Source organism: Dromaius novaehollandiae, chromosome 5 (assembly GCF_036370855.1).
Source record: "Dromaius novaehollandiae isolate bDroNov1 chromosome 5, bDroNov1.hap1, whole genome shotgun sequence".
Taxonomy (NCBI): Eukaryota; Metazoa; Chordata; class Aves; order Casuariiformes; family Dromaiidae; genus Dromaius; species Dromaius novaehollandiae.
The window spans coordinates 41,506,383-41,519,990 of record NC_088102.1 but is presented as its reverse complement, the minus strand read 5'-3'; the positions used below and the strand labels follow the sequence as shown (position 1 = coordinate 41,519,990).

The window sequence follows — 13,608 nt, the reverse complement described above, 5'->3', positions numbered from 1 at the left end:
TCTTCTTCCTCCCTTTTTTCCTTTGTGCTAGTTGTTGAAACTCCTCAACAGTCCTATCCAGATTTTGGGCTGCCAGAAAAAAACATTGTCATTTCACTGAAACTTTTCAAATGACCTGAGGTTTTAAAATGAAATCACATGTGTAACTTTTTTCTAATAGCACGAAGATGCTGTTCCAAAGGAGGAAGCAGAGGGCTTTGCCCGGAAACCAAAGCAGCGCCCAAGACCTGAGCCACTCTTCATACCACCAAAAGCTGGCACATTCATTGCACCACCAGTTTATTCCAACATTACTCCATATCAGAGCCACTTAAGGTCACCTGTCCGTCTGGCAGATCATCCTTCTGATAGGAACTTTGAGCTACCTCCTTACACTCCGCCGCCAATTCTTAGCCCAGTAAGAGAAGGATCTGGGCTGTATTTTAATGCTATCCTCTCTTCGAGCGGTCATTCAGTCGCACCTCCAATGACTCCTAAAAGTGCTCACAGAACTCTGCTTAGATCCAGTAAGTTTAAGTTCCTTCTTGTTTGATGGTTTTTTTCCTTCCCTTCATGGCTGGTTTGTAATGAGAAACTGAAGCAATAGGAGGACGATTATGACTTTAGGAAATGTTGGTATGTGGAACCTGATAAATTCCGGGGAACTGGGATGGAGGAAATGCAAAAATTGCTTCCATCTGGGGATGCATTCACATGTACTCTGCAACACCCCCTAGTGACATCGTCAAGAATAGGTTTAATACTGGAAAAGTTGGTTTCTCCTCTGTCGTATGTTGTTGTTATCCTGAACTGTGGGGGCATTAAATAGTTTTTACTAAGATGCAAATGATGACTGGAAGGTAAGTTCTCCATAGACATCTTAAACTCCTTTAGCAGATGACTACCAGTTTTGAGAGATGGATAGCTCCAATATGTTCTTCACACAGCTTGTAAATCTGTCTAGAATTTGAACATGGGTTCTGGCTGAGCAGTTCTTTTCTTTGCCTTGCAGATAGTTCAGAAGTTACCCCTCCTGTTCTTACAGTAATGGGGGAAGCCACCCCAGTCAGCATTGAACCGTAAGTACTCAATAGAGTCCTAGCCTAGTAGTAAACATGGTTCTTCTCATGCTCCTAAATCTTCAAGCTGCTCCTTGTGTGGTGATGCATCTCTTAGAAACATCTGAACTCTTCCTATTAGTGACTCAAAGTATAAATCACTTTTATTAAAAAATGACTGCACACAGTAAATAACATTTATTTTGGGCAAATGTATCTCATAATTCTGGTGATGTAACTGCTTTCTATGACTATGGATCTCTCTCTGGGCTGAAAAAGTATTAGCTAAAGTTAGCTAAAGGTGAATGTGTCTTGTTCTGCTGTATATGAATATTTCTTTGTATGCTGTGTATTTGTTTCAGAGTGGGAAAGAATGCCTTTTTAGAGGAAGGGCAAAACATAGCATGGACAAATATAGTTGGCTCTCAGGTTCATTGTCCAGTCACAGGTTATCTGGGTGATGCATATTAGCTTTGGCACAATTGTGAACACAACTTTGCTGCTCCTGGGCTAGCTCCGTATGAAAGCAGTATAGCCACTTTCATGCGGTATGTGGCCTGAGCTAATGGACCTTATTAGACTTTTTAGCTGACTGTGTGCTCAGCAAGCTCAGACATACCTGGACCCAGCTGCAGTGGAGAATACAGTGTGGAGATACTGAAGCTGGAGTTACGAGCTTAGGCTCGGCGCCAGTCCTGCCAAACCTGGCAGGAAAAGCAGAGTGGCAAATGTGTATGCACAGCCCTTGCAAACCGTCTAGGAGGGTTATCAGCTGGAGTGAAGTGCTTCAGAACTACAGCGACTTAGATCAAATTCAGTGTTATACCAGGTTAATGAGCTCTTGCAAAATCAAAACATGGAGAAGCATGACATGAAACCACTCATGTGGCATAAGGACACCCATGTGGCTCTTCAGTGCTGACTCTGCCGTCAGGGATCTCTGCTCTAACTCTGAAGCATATCCTGTAACATTTGAGATTTTTAGCTCCCTATACTGTCACCAAATAAAGAAGAACAGATTTCTGTTATGTTTCTCCTGAAATTGCTTATTTTTTAAAAAATAGCTGGAGCATTTGCTGTCACTTTTTAGGGCTTCACCCCCTTTTACCTTCTCCCTTCATGTTCAGAGTTGTTTTCTGCATTTTTGGCAGCAGACTGTCCTAAGCCAATGTTGAAAACAATTCAGTTGCAATTGTAGATGAACCTAGATAATTCATGTCACTTTTGAAAATTCCTTCTAGGCCCAGACTCTGTTTGCATTGTCATGAAACCAGATAAAAATAATTCCTAGTTTCTTCTCTTATGTCCTGTCTTGCACCAGCACCACTGGTACAAACCCATTCATGGAAATAAACCAGCAGAAAACTATTTAGTTTCTTAAATCTATTTTGAAAATGGCTTGATCCTTCTTTTTGCTGTTGGTTCATTTCATAAAAATCCAGGAAAACCTCTTGTTGACCTGATGCTTTTTGGTTTTCCCACAGGTCTTGATCTTTGAACTCTGTGTGGTGCAATTGTTTTTGGCTGTTGTGTTTATCAGTTTAAACTGCTGAAGTTAATGGCATAATGTTAGCTGCAAATTTAGTCCTGTATGAAAATTTTGAAATTTGTTGCTGTAAATTTCAAACTGCAAAAACTTAGTAATGCAGTTTCATCTCCTGTTTCCAGAAGACAGCGATGTGCAAAGCAGCATCTCGCTATGATCTTAAGTCTTACTGAACAGATCCTTACATAGATAGAAAAATTTAACTTTTAACCAAGGTGCATTAACAAGCTGGTGTCAATATGTGTTGTCACAGTAATTAGTTCACTGCTTCAAAGTGAATTTGGGCAGCATCATTCTGAAGTCTGTTGTGCAAACATCCGCTAAAAAGGAAAGATGACAGGAAACACATTTTTAGTTTTGGGGGTTTTTTTAAGAAAAAATACTTAATTTGCTCCGTTGGTTTTTATTTTTGGCTCTGTCAGCAGTTGATCATAGCTTGTGCTTACCCTATACTGTGCTCTAAATTGTTTGCTCTTTGCCAGACCTTCTGCTAATGCTGCTCGTGAAGTCATTTCATTGCAGAGATTTGGAATAGGAAATATGATAATGAAGCTTAATTCTTCTATTTGCAAAACAGTTTAACAGACAGCTGGTGTCACAGATCTCAGTGTCCTAGGGCTCTTGCTCCCTGTAGTTCAGTTGTTTCTGAGTCTTTCAGAGTCATCCCTCAGCTAGCCAGCCTCCAGCACAGCTGTGGTGCCTGAGGCTTACTCTTGCCTTCTCAATTCACAACTCATTTTTGGATATTACGGTACTCTGAGGTGCCCCAGGAGCACCATCAGTGCTTAAAAGAAAGATCTTTTGCTATACTGAAATCCAGGCTTCATCAGCAAAGGAATCATAGAATGATTTAGCTTGAACAGATCCCTAGAGGTCATCTGGTCCAACTCAGAGCAGAGCCAAACTAGATCAGGTTGTTCAGGTAACTGATCAGCTCTTGCAGTGGAAATCTAGTTTTATTTGGACATTGCAGGTATAAGGTCTAATTCTTAGGCTCCATGAGCCTAGGAATACCATATTAGAAGTTTAGTTTCAAGATAAAGAGCAGCTTCTGAAATATCCCTTCAAGCCCACAGTCTTTTTCTCCATCTCCTTCAGTTACCTCTGTCTCTCCCTCTTTCCCTTTCAGAAGTGAGGCCAGAGGAGTCTATGTCTCAGAGAACAAAATCTCCCTAATTTCATAACTCAGTAACAGTTATTTAAATCTGTTTCTAGTTAACAAGGAAGTGTTAGTGGTTGTCAGCCATCCTTTTTGGGTGGGTCGGTGTCCTTAACACCCTTGCCTCCACTTTGAGACTGCATGCCCTAGCAGTGATAAGATGGACTAATTGCAGTGCATAGAAAACTGCAGACTAACATTGTTCTGCAGTCTATCACAGTGTGCTCAAAGGAGGACTTATCAGGGGGTTTGTTTTGTTTTTGTTTTTTAGCAAGATGTTCTGCTCATTCTTGCATGAAATCTCTGACTTCTTATTTTCAGTCTGGATAGTGCAGTTTCTGTCCCACAAGATAGTCATATGGACAGGTGAAGGAAAAATGAAAGCCCTTATAATGTTATGATTTTAGTAGACTTCTGTGCTTGTAAAGTACTCAAACCCAAACTTTGAGTTCTTCCTTGGTTTCTTAATTCTCTATGCAGATTCTACTGTTAGTGTGCATTTGAGATTGAATTATTTTTGCAAAGCAGCATCCATTTTGCTGAATCTGTTTTCTGAGATACCCGGAAACTGTTATAACCATGGACATCAAAGATGGGATTTTTTTCAACCACCTCTCCTGCCTGTGGCCATGACTTGAGGTGTGTAGCATCCCTACCACTTTACCTTCAAGATGAATTGGAGATAATGTTTTTTGGAAAATGGCAGGTACTATGTGGCAGACTTCCTAAAGCTTCCCTACTATATCTGTCACACTGGATGTTACCTTATCATCACCCACTACAAGGAGGTTAGCATCAGTCCATGTGCCTAGCAGATCCTACTTGTCCAAGGGGGAATCCCACCCTGTGGATGTCCACGTGTAGTTGAATGGGTGGATGAAGTCAGAACAGGTGTGTAGAGTAGTTGTCTTCTGCATCTCTTCTGCTATAAACATGAATTGTAAGCTGTTCCCCTCAAATGTAAGGAAGTAGACTTGGATCTGCTGGTGATACAAAAGAAATAATCTGTTTGTAAGGTCTCTCTTCACATGCGTTAGAAGTCAGCTATTTGTTTTGAATGCAGGCATTTCTATCTTGTGGTGTCAGTAAGCATTTGCATTGTGAGACAATATCAAAGTGATATATTAGGCAGAAAAGGAAAGGATTAAAGGTGTTTCCTTCTTCCCCTTCCGGAACAGAAAGCAAAACCTCCTTCCTTCCCTTTGATACCACAGCTTTCTGGAACTTCAAAACATCCTGTTGGATGATTTTCTGATATCTCTCTGGGCTTTTCTATGAGATATCTATGGTTTTTCAAGACCTTATAGATATTACCCACCTTTATATGATATTTTATAGATATTCCCCCACCTTCTTCCAGACTCTTGTTTTCGCAGGAGACACGTATGTGTCATTTCAGAACAGCAGAGGACCATAAAAGCATGGAGGCTGGCATTTCTCAAATATGTTTTTGTTACTCTTGCATATTGTACCAGACCATGCTTTTTTTCCTAGTATATGTGTTTTCCCCTCATGCTGAGGAAACAAAGCCAAGACTTGAGAATTATAATAAGCCTTGCCTTGGGCCAGCAGTTGTGTGTGTTTCTAATAAAGCTGCTGTTTGAGAATTTAATCATCTTTGGGTACTGCCTGATCTGCTCTCTAAAAAGAACAGCTTGTCTCTCCATCCTTTACCATTATTTCAGGAGCTGTCAGTCTAGTGCTAGTTGACTGACATCCAAAAGAGAAACATTTTTGCAGCAGGCATAGCCATCTTACTTCAGAATAGATTTTCATTATCTTTAAACTGGTCTGAGCAGCATCAGTTCGCAAATATGTTGGTTTGAGTTGTTTTTGTTTTGTTTTTTGCTAGCAGTTTGGACTTTTTTTTTTTAATCTCTCTTCTGTATGTCTGAGTATACCTAGTTGCTAAGTTACTTAGAATGAAAGTTGCCCTTGAATTGATCCAAAATATTTTGCACTAAGTTTGTGCAGCCACTGCAGTTTCTCTGTTTAGTTTGCCATTGACTAAGAGATGTAGAGCAGTGACAAAGGAGATCCATGCTTTCACTGCTTGCTGTGCTTTTGGTGTAGACCTCTGTTCTGGTAGAGTAGTCTTTCAACATTTGTTTTTTGTTTGGTTGGGTTTTTTTGTTTGTTTTTGTTTTTTACCTATCTCCAAGCACAAAATTCCTTTTGCTAGTAAAGAGTAAAAGCTCTGTGGATGGTAATTTGAAGAAGCAACATCTCTTTAAAGCAAGTATAGTGCTCTGTGGATAGCATGTTGTGAAAATACTGTCCTGTAATTCCATATCTAAATGTGTGGAATTGTTGCCAAAAGAGTATGATTTGGTTTTGGTAAGGACAGGTTTTGATAAGGATAAGCAAGACAATCTTTGTTGCTTATATCCTTGGTTTCAGGAGTTTGAAGTAGTTTCTAGAAGAGACTAGTTTGTGTCCAAGATCCTAGAGGACCAAACTTTGAGATTGATCTTGCTTTGAATGAGGAGTTGGACTAGAATATCTCCAGAAGTCCCCTTCAACCTAAATTATTCTATGATTCTGTAGTTATGACCTGCAAAACATTGATATTGAAGAAGGTTCTGCTATCTTATGCAAGAGGAACAAGTTTGCCACAAGAGAAATTTGTGTGACAGCCTCTCAGAAAGTGGTGATTATTGAAAGCTAATAACTGTTCTTTGAGCAGATTTTAGGAAATCCTAGTTTAAATACAATTCCAACCATTCCAACCAAACTGTTAATAGACATAAAACCTCTCACCTTTTGAGTCATATTTAGTAATTTAATCTAGACCATCTGAAATTGTTCTTGCTATATGCAAGAGCCTGCTGCATTTTGGTTTCTTCATAATGTGTGCTTTTAGCAGAAATGGCAACTTTCTGAGTATTGTAAAGAGGCCCTGACCATGACTTGTTATTTCTGCAGACGAATCAATGTAGGAACCCGCTTTCAAGCAGAAATCCCGTCGCTCCAAGACAGATCTCTGGCCGCAGTTGATGAGCATAAAGCGGAGCTAGTGTGGCGGCCGTGGGGCGACCTGGAAACCAACAAAGTCACCCAAGAGAATGGTAAGAATGTGGAAGGCTGGTACATAGGACTGGATGCCACAGCTGTAGCAGGGGTAACCACATATCTACCGTGGGCATAATTTTAAATATCTGTGCCGCCAATCAAGTGGCATGTTTGACTGAATGGCCTTGAAAGCAATCTTGGGAGCAAAACTTGTTTAGTGGGTTATAGTGGGGGTTGTCTGGGATTATGTTTAGATTAAATCGGATCATTTGTAAGTGCTCAGGCAAAGAAGAGGCCTTGTGTTCGGTGAGGCTTCCTGGTCTCTGTTAACTTTTGAATGCTACATGCAGTCAACTTAATTCCAAGGACTGTTCTAGATGTAATAGCATTTTGGAAAAATCAAGTTGTAGATGGAAGTCAGAATGAAGAAGCAGGAGTTGTGGCAGCTAGTTAGCATGTTGAAGAGTTGTCTGCTGTTGGCGCACATGAGCTGTAGCATGTACAAATCCTGAAGGGAAGAGGAAGGGGGCAGGCTTGGAAGAAATATTTCTGATAAAAGAGAAAGGAGAGTATTGTGAAATAGAAGGTTTTTTTAAAGGTCACAGATTAGTAAAGGGGGATTGCAGGAAATCTTTGAGGTAAAGGGAGATAGGAAGATATTAGAGGAAGGAGAAGAGGGGGTCTGCAAGAAACTCCGTGTGTGAACAGTGCAACACTTGGAGTAATGCTGTGTAACCTTGCAGTCTAATGGGTTCTTGTGTCCAAATTTGACCCAGATAGACTTACAAGGAGACTCAACTTCTCTGAGTTTTACCTTCTATTATGTCTAGTTCTGCTTCAAAAGAGCTTATTAATGGTGTGACTCATATAGGAACTACATTTTAATCTTCTTATCTGGCTTTGTTTGGTAATCTGTGGAAACAGTGGAAAATCTGCTAGCTGCTGCATGTTCAAGCATTTTTCCTGGGGCTGGAACCAACCAGGAGCTGGCGCTGCATTACTTGCATGAAGCAAAGGGAAGCATTCTGGTGAGTCTTCCTGGCATTTCACATGCTGTGGCAAAAGATTTTAATGAAAGCCTGTCACTTCAAAAAAGGAAAGCCTTGCGAACTCCTCCTTGTGTAACCCAGCTCCCACTCTTTAGTGTCCCTTGGTGATGTTGCTGTCCCTAAAGTGGGTTCTGCCTGAGGTACGGTGCCATATTCACCTACTCTCTTGCGTATTTCAAACTTGGACATGTTTGGCATTTTCACAAGCAGACTGTCAGTCTACCAGGGTAAGTGAGCTGAGACTGCTAAATGAGTCTTATTGTTGCCTTCCTGGGAAGGCAGGCCTTGTTGGAAGGAAAAACGAGAGCCTGGGGCTGAAACTGAGACTAAGAATTCCTCTTACTTTGGGTAAATCCATTTAACGTCTCTGTGCATATCTATAAAATGGCTGTATTTGTTCACTTTATATCGGTATTGTAAGACATGATATACTTTCATCCCTGGGAGGTGACATCAAGGTGCAGAGCACAGGGTCACCAGCTTTTTATAGTTCTATGGTTGATTTAACTTGGCATGAATCATTGCTGTGATCAGAAGGAGCATCCCACCCTCTTGCCTAGCTGGCTGTTTCCCATTCTCTGTAATGTGCCAGCACTGGCATTTTGTGAGACTGTCAATCAACTGAAAATTAATCTTTTTTTTTTTCCTCTCTTTCCCTGGGTTAGTTTTCTGCTAGGTAAGTTCCCAGAACCAGACCTCTATCATGAATGCTATTGCTGGCATTGGGGAGGAGCAGGGCTGCCTCTTGCAGCGGGAGCTCCTGGTTAAAGTGGTTTAAACTGCTACTGGAACCATGACTCCGTTCCTTCCTCCTAACTTTGAACGTACTTGTAATTTAAATGTAAAGTAAAAAGCAGCCTGAGAGGTTTTTTTGTCTAGAATCTTCCACTGAAATGACTGTTCTGTTTTACTTTGAAATATTGTTTACTTAAGTGAGCTAAGATCACAATGACTTAGGTGTTTAAAAAAAAGTCATCATTTAGGGCAGGTTTCTGGATGTGGGTATGTTACTTAGGCCTTCAATAAATAAGAGGAAACTGCTGTATTATCTCTGTCTATGGGATTAGGTCTCTCCCAACACTCTTGTGGTTGGGTGGGAAAGTGTTGATTCACTGAATGGTGAAGAGGTGCTGAGAGGCTGGCCACCTGCCAGCGGTACCCAAAACTCAGTGGAGAGTCAAGAATGTGATTTTTAGAGTTGAGTCCCGTTCCCTGTCCCCAGTGCTAAAATGTGCAGCGGGAAAGAGAGAAGAGCTCCTGTTTGATTAGATTACTTAATGGGAAAGGATTAGGAATTGCCTAATCTTTATTTTAAATACCCAAAAGAGTGAGTGTCTTACATTAAGCTAATTATTTTATTTGTGTTTATCTTAGGGGGCTTTGACCAAACTGCTATTGAAGAGGCCAGTACGATCACCTACCCACCCTCTGGCAGATTATCACTACACAGGTTTGCTAACCAAATAACTCTGTGCTGCCTGTCTATTGCAGGGGAATTCTCTCATCCTTTTCTGCTTTTTTGGGGAATTCTGTAATGTGTTACAATAAGAATAAAAGACTGCTCTTTTCTCTGGTAAATCGGATGATGGCTTGACAGGAGTTTTGCGTGTGCAAAGCATGACACTTGTAATACAGTGTAAAAAACACTGTGGGTGTCAGAATGCGTGAATGTGTGTATTCTGATCTCCTCTGTGGGGAAAAGGGAATCTGGCCCCTTATACCAAGCCTCAGAGAATGCAGAAGGGTGGCTAATAGATAAAGGAGAGACTGCTGCAGCATCCGAACTGCAGCCTCCCTGGCATGGATTCCCAGGGTGGAGTGAAGAGGGAGTCCTACAGGAAGAGGTTTTGAGCTTGCAGAAGAAATCCAGTACATGCAGAGCGCAGCCAGCTTTCGATGCTTGTCATTGTTTCTGCAAAATTTAAATACCCTAAACTTCCTTTGTAGCACTTGTACCTGATTAGGAAATAGCTGTATGACACTAACTTCAGTAATCTAGAGTGACCCTAGGCACCTGAGAGACCTAATGCAAGAGGGTAGAGAGAAGTCTAAAGCTCCTGACACAAAGCATAGAAATTACATTTTTTTGTTCTTACGTGCTCCTACTATAGCGCCTCTACTTGGGTAATATCTATAAGGCAGGAGGAGATTCTGGAATGTGTTTGTTATTAGAGGCAGGGGTGCTAGGATACTAGGAGTACTTGAAATGTAATAAATCTTCAGGTACAGTGTGATGTTGCACCTAATCTGGTGTGACCGTGGATTGCTGTTGAAAGAGACGATCCTGCTCTCCTGCGCCACCATTTCCCTTGTATCAAATCTAATGACTGGGCCACCACAAGTGTTTGTTCAGCTTGCTGTTTTTCTGGAAAACCTCTTACTACTTCTAATGGGCTGGTTTTAGCAAGCTGAACTGAGTTACTGTGTGGTAATGAGAGTACTAGATCTAACACAAAGGAAGCGATGACAGGAGGGCTCCAGGGAAGTAGCTGGGGAGGGGTTTAACAGCAGCCTGCAGTTAAGCTGGATTAGGTGTAATGAGAGACTGCACCCTTGTATATGCATGGTGGTTTTATTTAGAGAGAACTCAAAGAAAAGTACATAGAAAAGTAAACATTTGAAAATGCAAGGGCTTCAGTTTCAACTTCTTTATCTACAGGATCAGACAAGTGGAAAGTTGCTGAAAAAAAGCTTTTCAACAAAGGCATTGCCATTTACAAGAAAGACTTTTTCTTGGTCCAAAAACTTGTAAGTTACTCTTTCATTTTTTTATGATAGCAACTATAACTTCTCATGTGTTTGTTCAACATTTAATACAGAGAGTTCAGTCTTGCTTTTTCTGAAACTTCATTGAGGTTGAATCCCACACAACAGATTTCAAAGAAATTTTACCATTCAGTGCAGCATGTAATCTCACTAGAGATAGCTAGAACAGTAGTATTCGTTTCGCTGTTGTTTACTTAACCCTTGTACTTACTGCGTGACTTCCATTAGTCCATACAGTGCAGCTGTCACTTCTACAGGGCTTATTTATAGAGTGCTGGTAATGTTCCAGTAGTGCTTAAACGGGCTGCTTATAAAACTCAGTAGAAACACATTCTTGCTACTGATGAAAAGGAGTAAAGAAGGATGTGTGAATGATGCATCCTTCAGTATTCTTGTTTCCAGCTTTCCATGAAGATGAAAGTAAAAATGATCATTTAATTTATATCTCACATCTATTTTCATGAGGTATGATGCTTGTGGGAGGGAAATTGCTGGAGGAATTAGAGCACGAGATCAGAAGTTGCTTACATATTTCCTCTGAATAAAAAGCCCAGAAAGTAAAAATACTCTCCCAAACTTTCAAGATATTGCTGAAGAAAATATGTAAATGGTCATAGGTCTGTAGTGATAATTATCTATTACTGTATGTGTATGAAATGCATGTGTCCAAAATGGGAAAGCACTGCAAACCTTCCTTTCCATTTTTGGATCGGTATTCTGCTCTGGTCTTCTCTGAAGTGCTGTTGGAAAATAAAGCTCTTCCATAAAACTGAAAGGCTGCTCTCAAGCTTGACAGCTCAATTGGAACGTTTCAGAAGCTAAGAGGTACATTAAGCTCACAAAGTGCCAGATCCTGTCGCCTTTACATTGACCAGTTTTTCTTTGGAAGAAGTCCTGCAGTGTTCAGTGAGTAACAGTGGCAGCAGGAGGTGGGCTATGGGATAGGGCCTACAGGAGACCATCACGTGGAGGAGAAGGCTTTAACGGCAATTGTAGTGGAATGGAGACTGCTAGGGGAAAAAAAATACAAAGTATATTTATTGCAACTTTAGTGCATCATAGTGTATATGTATTGCACCTTTAGTAAATAATTTGTTTATAAGCCTTTATAAATTCATGTAATCTGTTGGACTTATGTGTTTTTTAAAATACCAGATAAAAACCAAGACGGTGGCTCAGTGCGTGGAATTCTACTACACGTATAAGAAACAAGTGAAAATTGGTCGGAATGGGACCTTAATCTTTGGGGACATTGATGTTACTAATGAGAAGTCCATGAAAGATGAAGCTGAAGTTGACATCAAGGTAATTTCCCAAAGTCCTCAGACAGTGCCAAGTCTGACTGTGTGTTGCCCCATTTGCTGGTAAAGTCATCAGCAGAAACAATCTGGCCTCTGTGGAGGAGTCCAAGTCGCAAACTTGTGTCCTATGTCACATACTGACATTTACTTGCATACAAGAAAATTAACAGTTCCTTTATCTTCTGGTGAAGAGTTCCCATAGGTTTGCACGTGTTCTTCCTCTCAGAAGGGACATTTTCAGTGAAGAACAGGGGCATGTGGAGGAAGGAGAGGAGGAGGAAGAGGAGGCAGAGGAAGGGTTGGATAACAGAAAGAAAAGTACAGTTCCCCTCAGAGATGCGCAGACACTACAAACTGATGTAATAGTAAGTGTTGCATTGGGCATTTTGTGCTTTCTACACCACCTTCACTCTGCAACTAGTTTAGAAAATGGACAGTTGTCAGATGTAAAAAGTTTTTGCCTCTAACTTTTCCTGATGCATGGGACTGGGCTGGGGTAGCTTAGAGTATTATTAGCCACCAAACTGTATGCTGTTCTGGGAGAATTGGGATGAGCAAGGGGAAGAAACCCAACAATATTGATAATTTCTTTGTGGTTGGTACACAAGATATGACCGTGATGAGAAGTGTCCTGAAAATATCTTGGTGAGTTCATCATTAATAAAACCTTGTTTTGGAGTAATTGGAGCACAGGAGCTCAGTCATTGTTTTCCTTCTTATGGTGGTTTTAAGTTTCAGGTTTACCTTACCTTTCTTCCCTCTCATCCCCCTACAAAGGCCAATGATGCCAGTATAACGAGTCAAGAAGCAACCGTCACAGGCAGGATTGCAAGGAGACCAAGGGAGACAGTAGTGAAGCCTCGAAAGCCTATTAATGCTCCAATGCAGAGGAGGAGGCGGAAACAGAAGATGAAAACAGATGCTACCTGTAAAGCCCAGAACACAGAAAACACGTTTCCATGTAAAAAATGTGGCAGGTAAGAGGAATTTAGCTTCCAGCAACAGCCACAGAATGGCAGTAAGGCATCTCCTGTGGAAGCCTGTTCTCAAAGAGCTTCCCTTCTGTTTATTTAGGCAGGAGAGACTGGCAATATAATGACTTATTACCCTACTAATACTTGTGGATTCAGGGGGGGTTATGTTTGGTTTTGGTTTTTTTTTCCTTACTTGCAGAGATGTGCACAGTCTTTCGCCTCAGGGGTGTATTGATGTTGAAGTGCTAGGTGCACTATACTTGGACAATAACCATGTTTCTTCATATGCAGTGAGATACCTGCTGCATTTCAACTGTCTGTAGTGTATGGTGCCAAGTTGCACTTTCAAACAGCTGCTCTATTCCCCCTCTGTAATGTTTGCATTTTTGTAGTGAGTCATTTCTGTATGTTTGCTTAATCCCATATTAGAAATTTTACTAATGAACAATGCTGTAGTAATACAGGCCATTATCATTGTTACAGCAGCAGATGTTAGGCTAGTGAGTACACAGTGCATCTGGTTAAACTTGCACCAGTTTTCTGTGCCTATAAGATATATTTTACTTTCCTCACATGGCTCTGGTGGTTTTTGTAGGTTTGTTGCCAACAGATTCATAAATGCCAACAAAACAACTCTCAAAATAATAATGAGTCTTGTAATGCCAGAGGTTATCCCTTTTGTTTAAGAAAGGCATCAAGCTAGGGGATGGCAAGAAAATGAGATCTCCATCCAGTTAAATCACCAGGCATGTTGACATACTCCT

The 13,608-nt window shown here is 40.8% G+C and overlaps 1 protein-coding gene across 2 annotated transcripts in view; it reads left to right on the top strand.

The window, feature by feature from the left end:
- The window catches only part of MIDEAS (mitotic deacetylase associated SANT domain protein), a 62,579-nt gene that overhangs the window by 41,826 nt on the left and 7,145 nt on the right, over positions 1–13,608 (top strand). For both annotated transcript variants that reach the window (XM_064512569.1, XM_026095745.2), the window contains exons 4-12: positions 161–506; positions 992–1,058; positions 6,668–6,810; positions 7,679–7,782; positions 9,178–9,253; positions 10,463–10,551; positions 11,725–11,874; positions 12,062–12,235; positions 12,648–12,847. In XM_064512569.1, the coding sequence (XP_064368639.1) occupies positions 161–506; positions 992–1,058; positions 6,668–6,810; positions 7,679–7,782; positions 9,178–9,253; positions 10,463–10,551; positions 11,725–11,874; positions 12,062–12,235; positions 12,648–12,847 (1,349 nt within the window). The remainder of the gene's footprint in view (positions 1–160; positions 507–991; positions 1,059–6,667; positions 6,811–7,678; positions 7,783–9,177; positions 9,254–10,462; positions 10,552–11,724; positions 11,875–12,061; positions 12,236–12,647; positions 12,848–13,608) is intronic.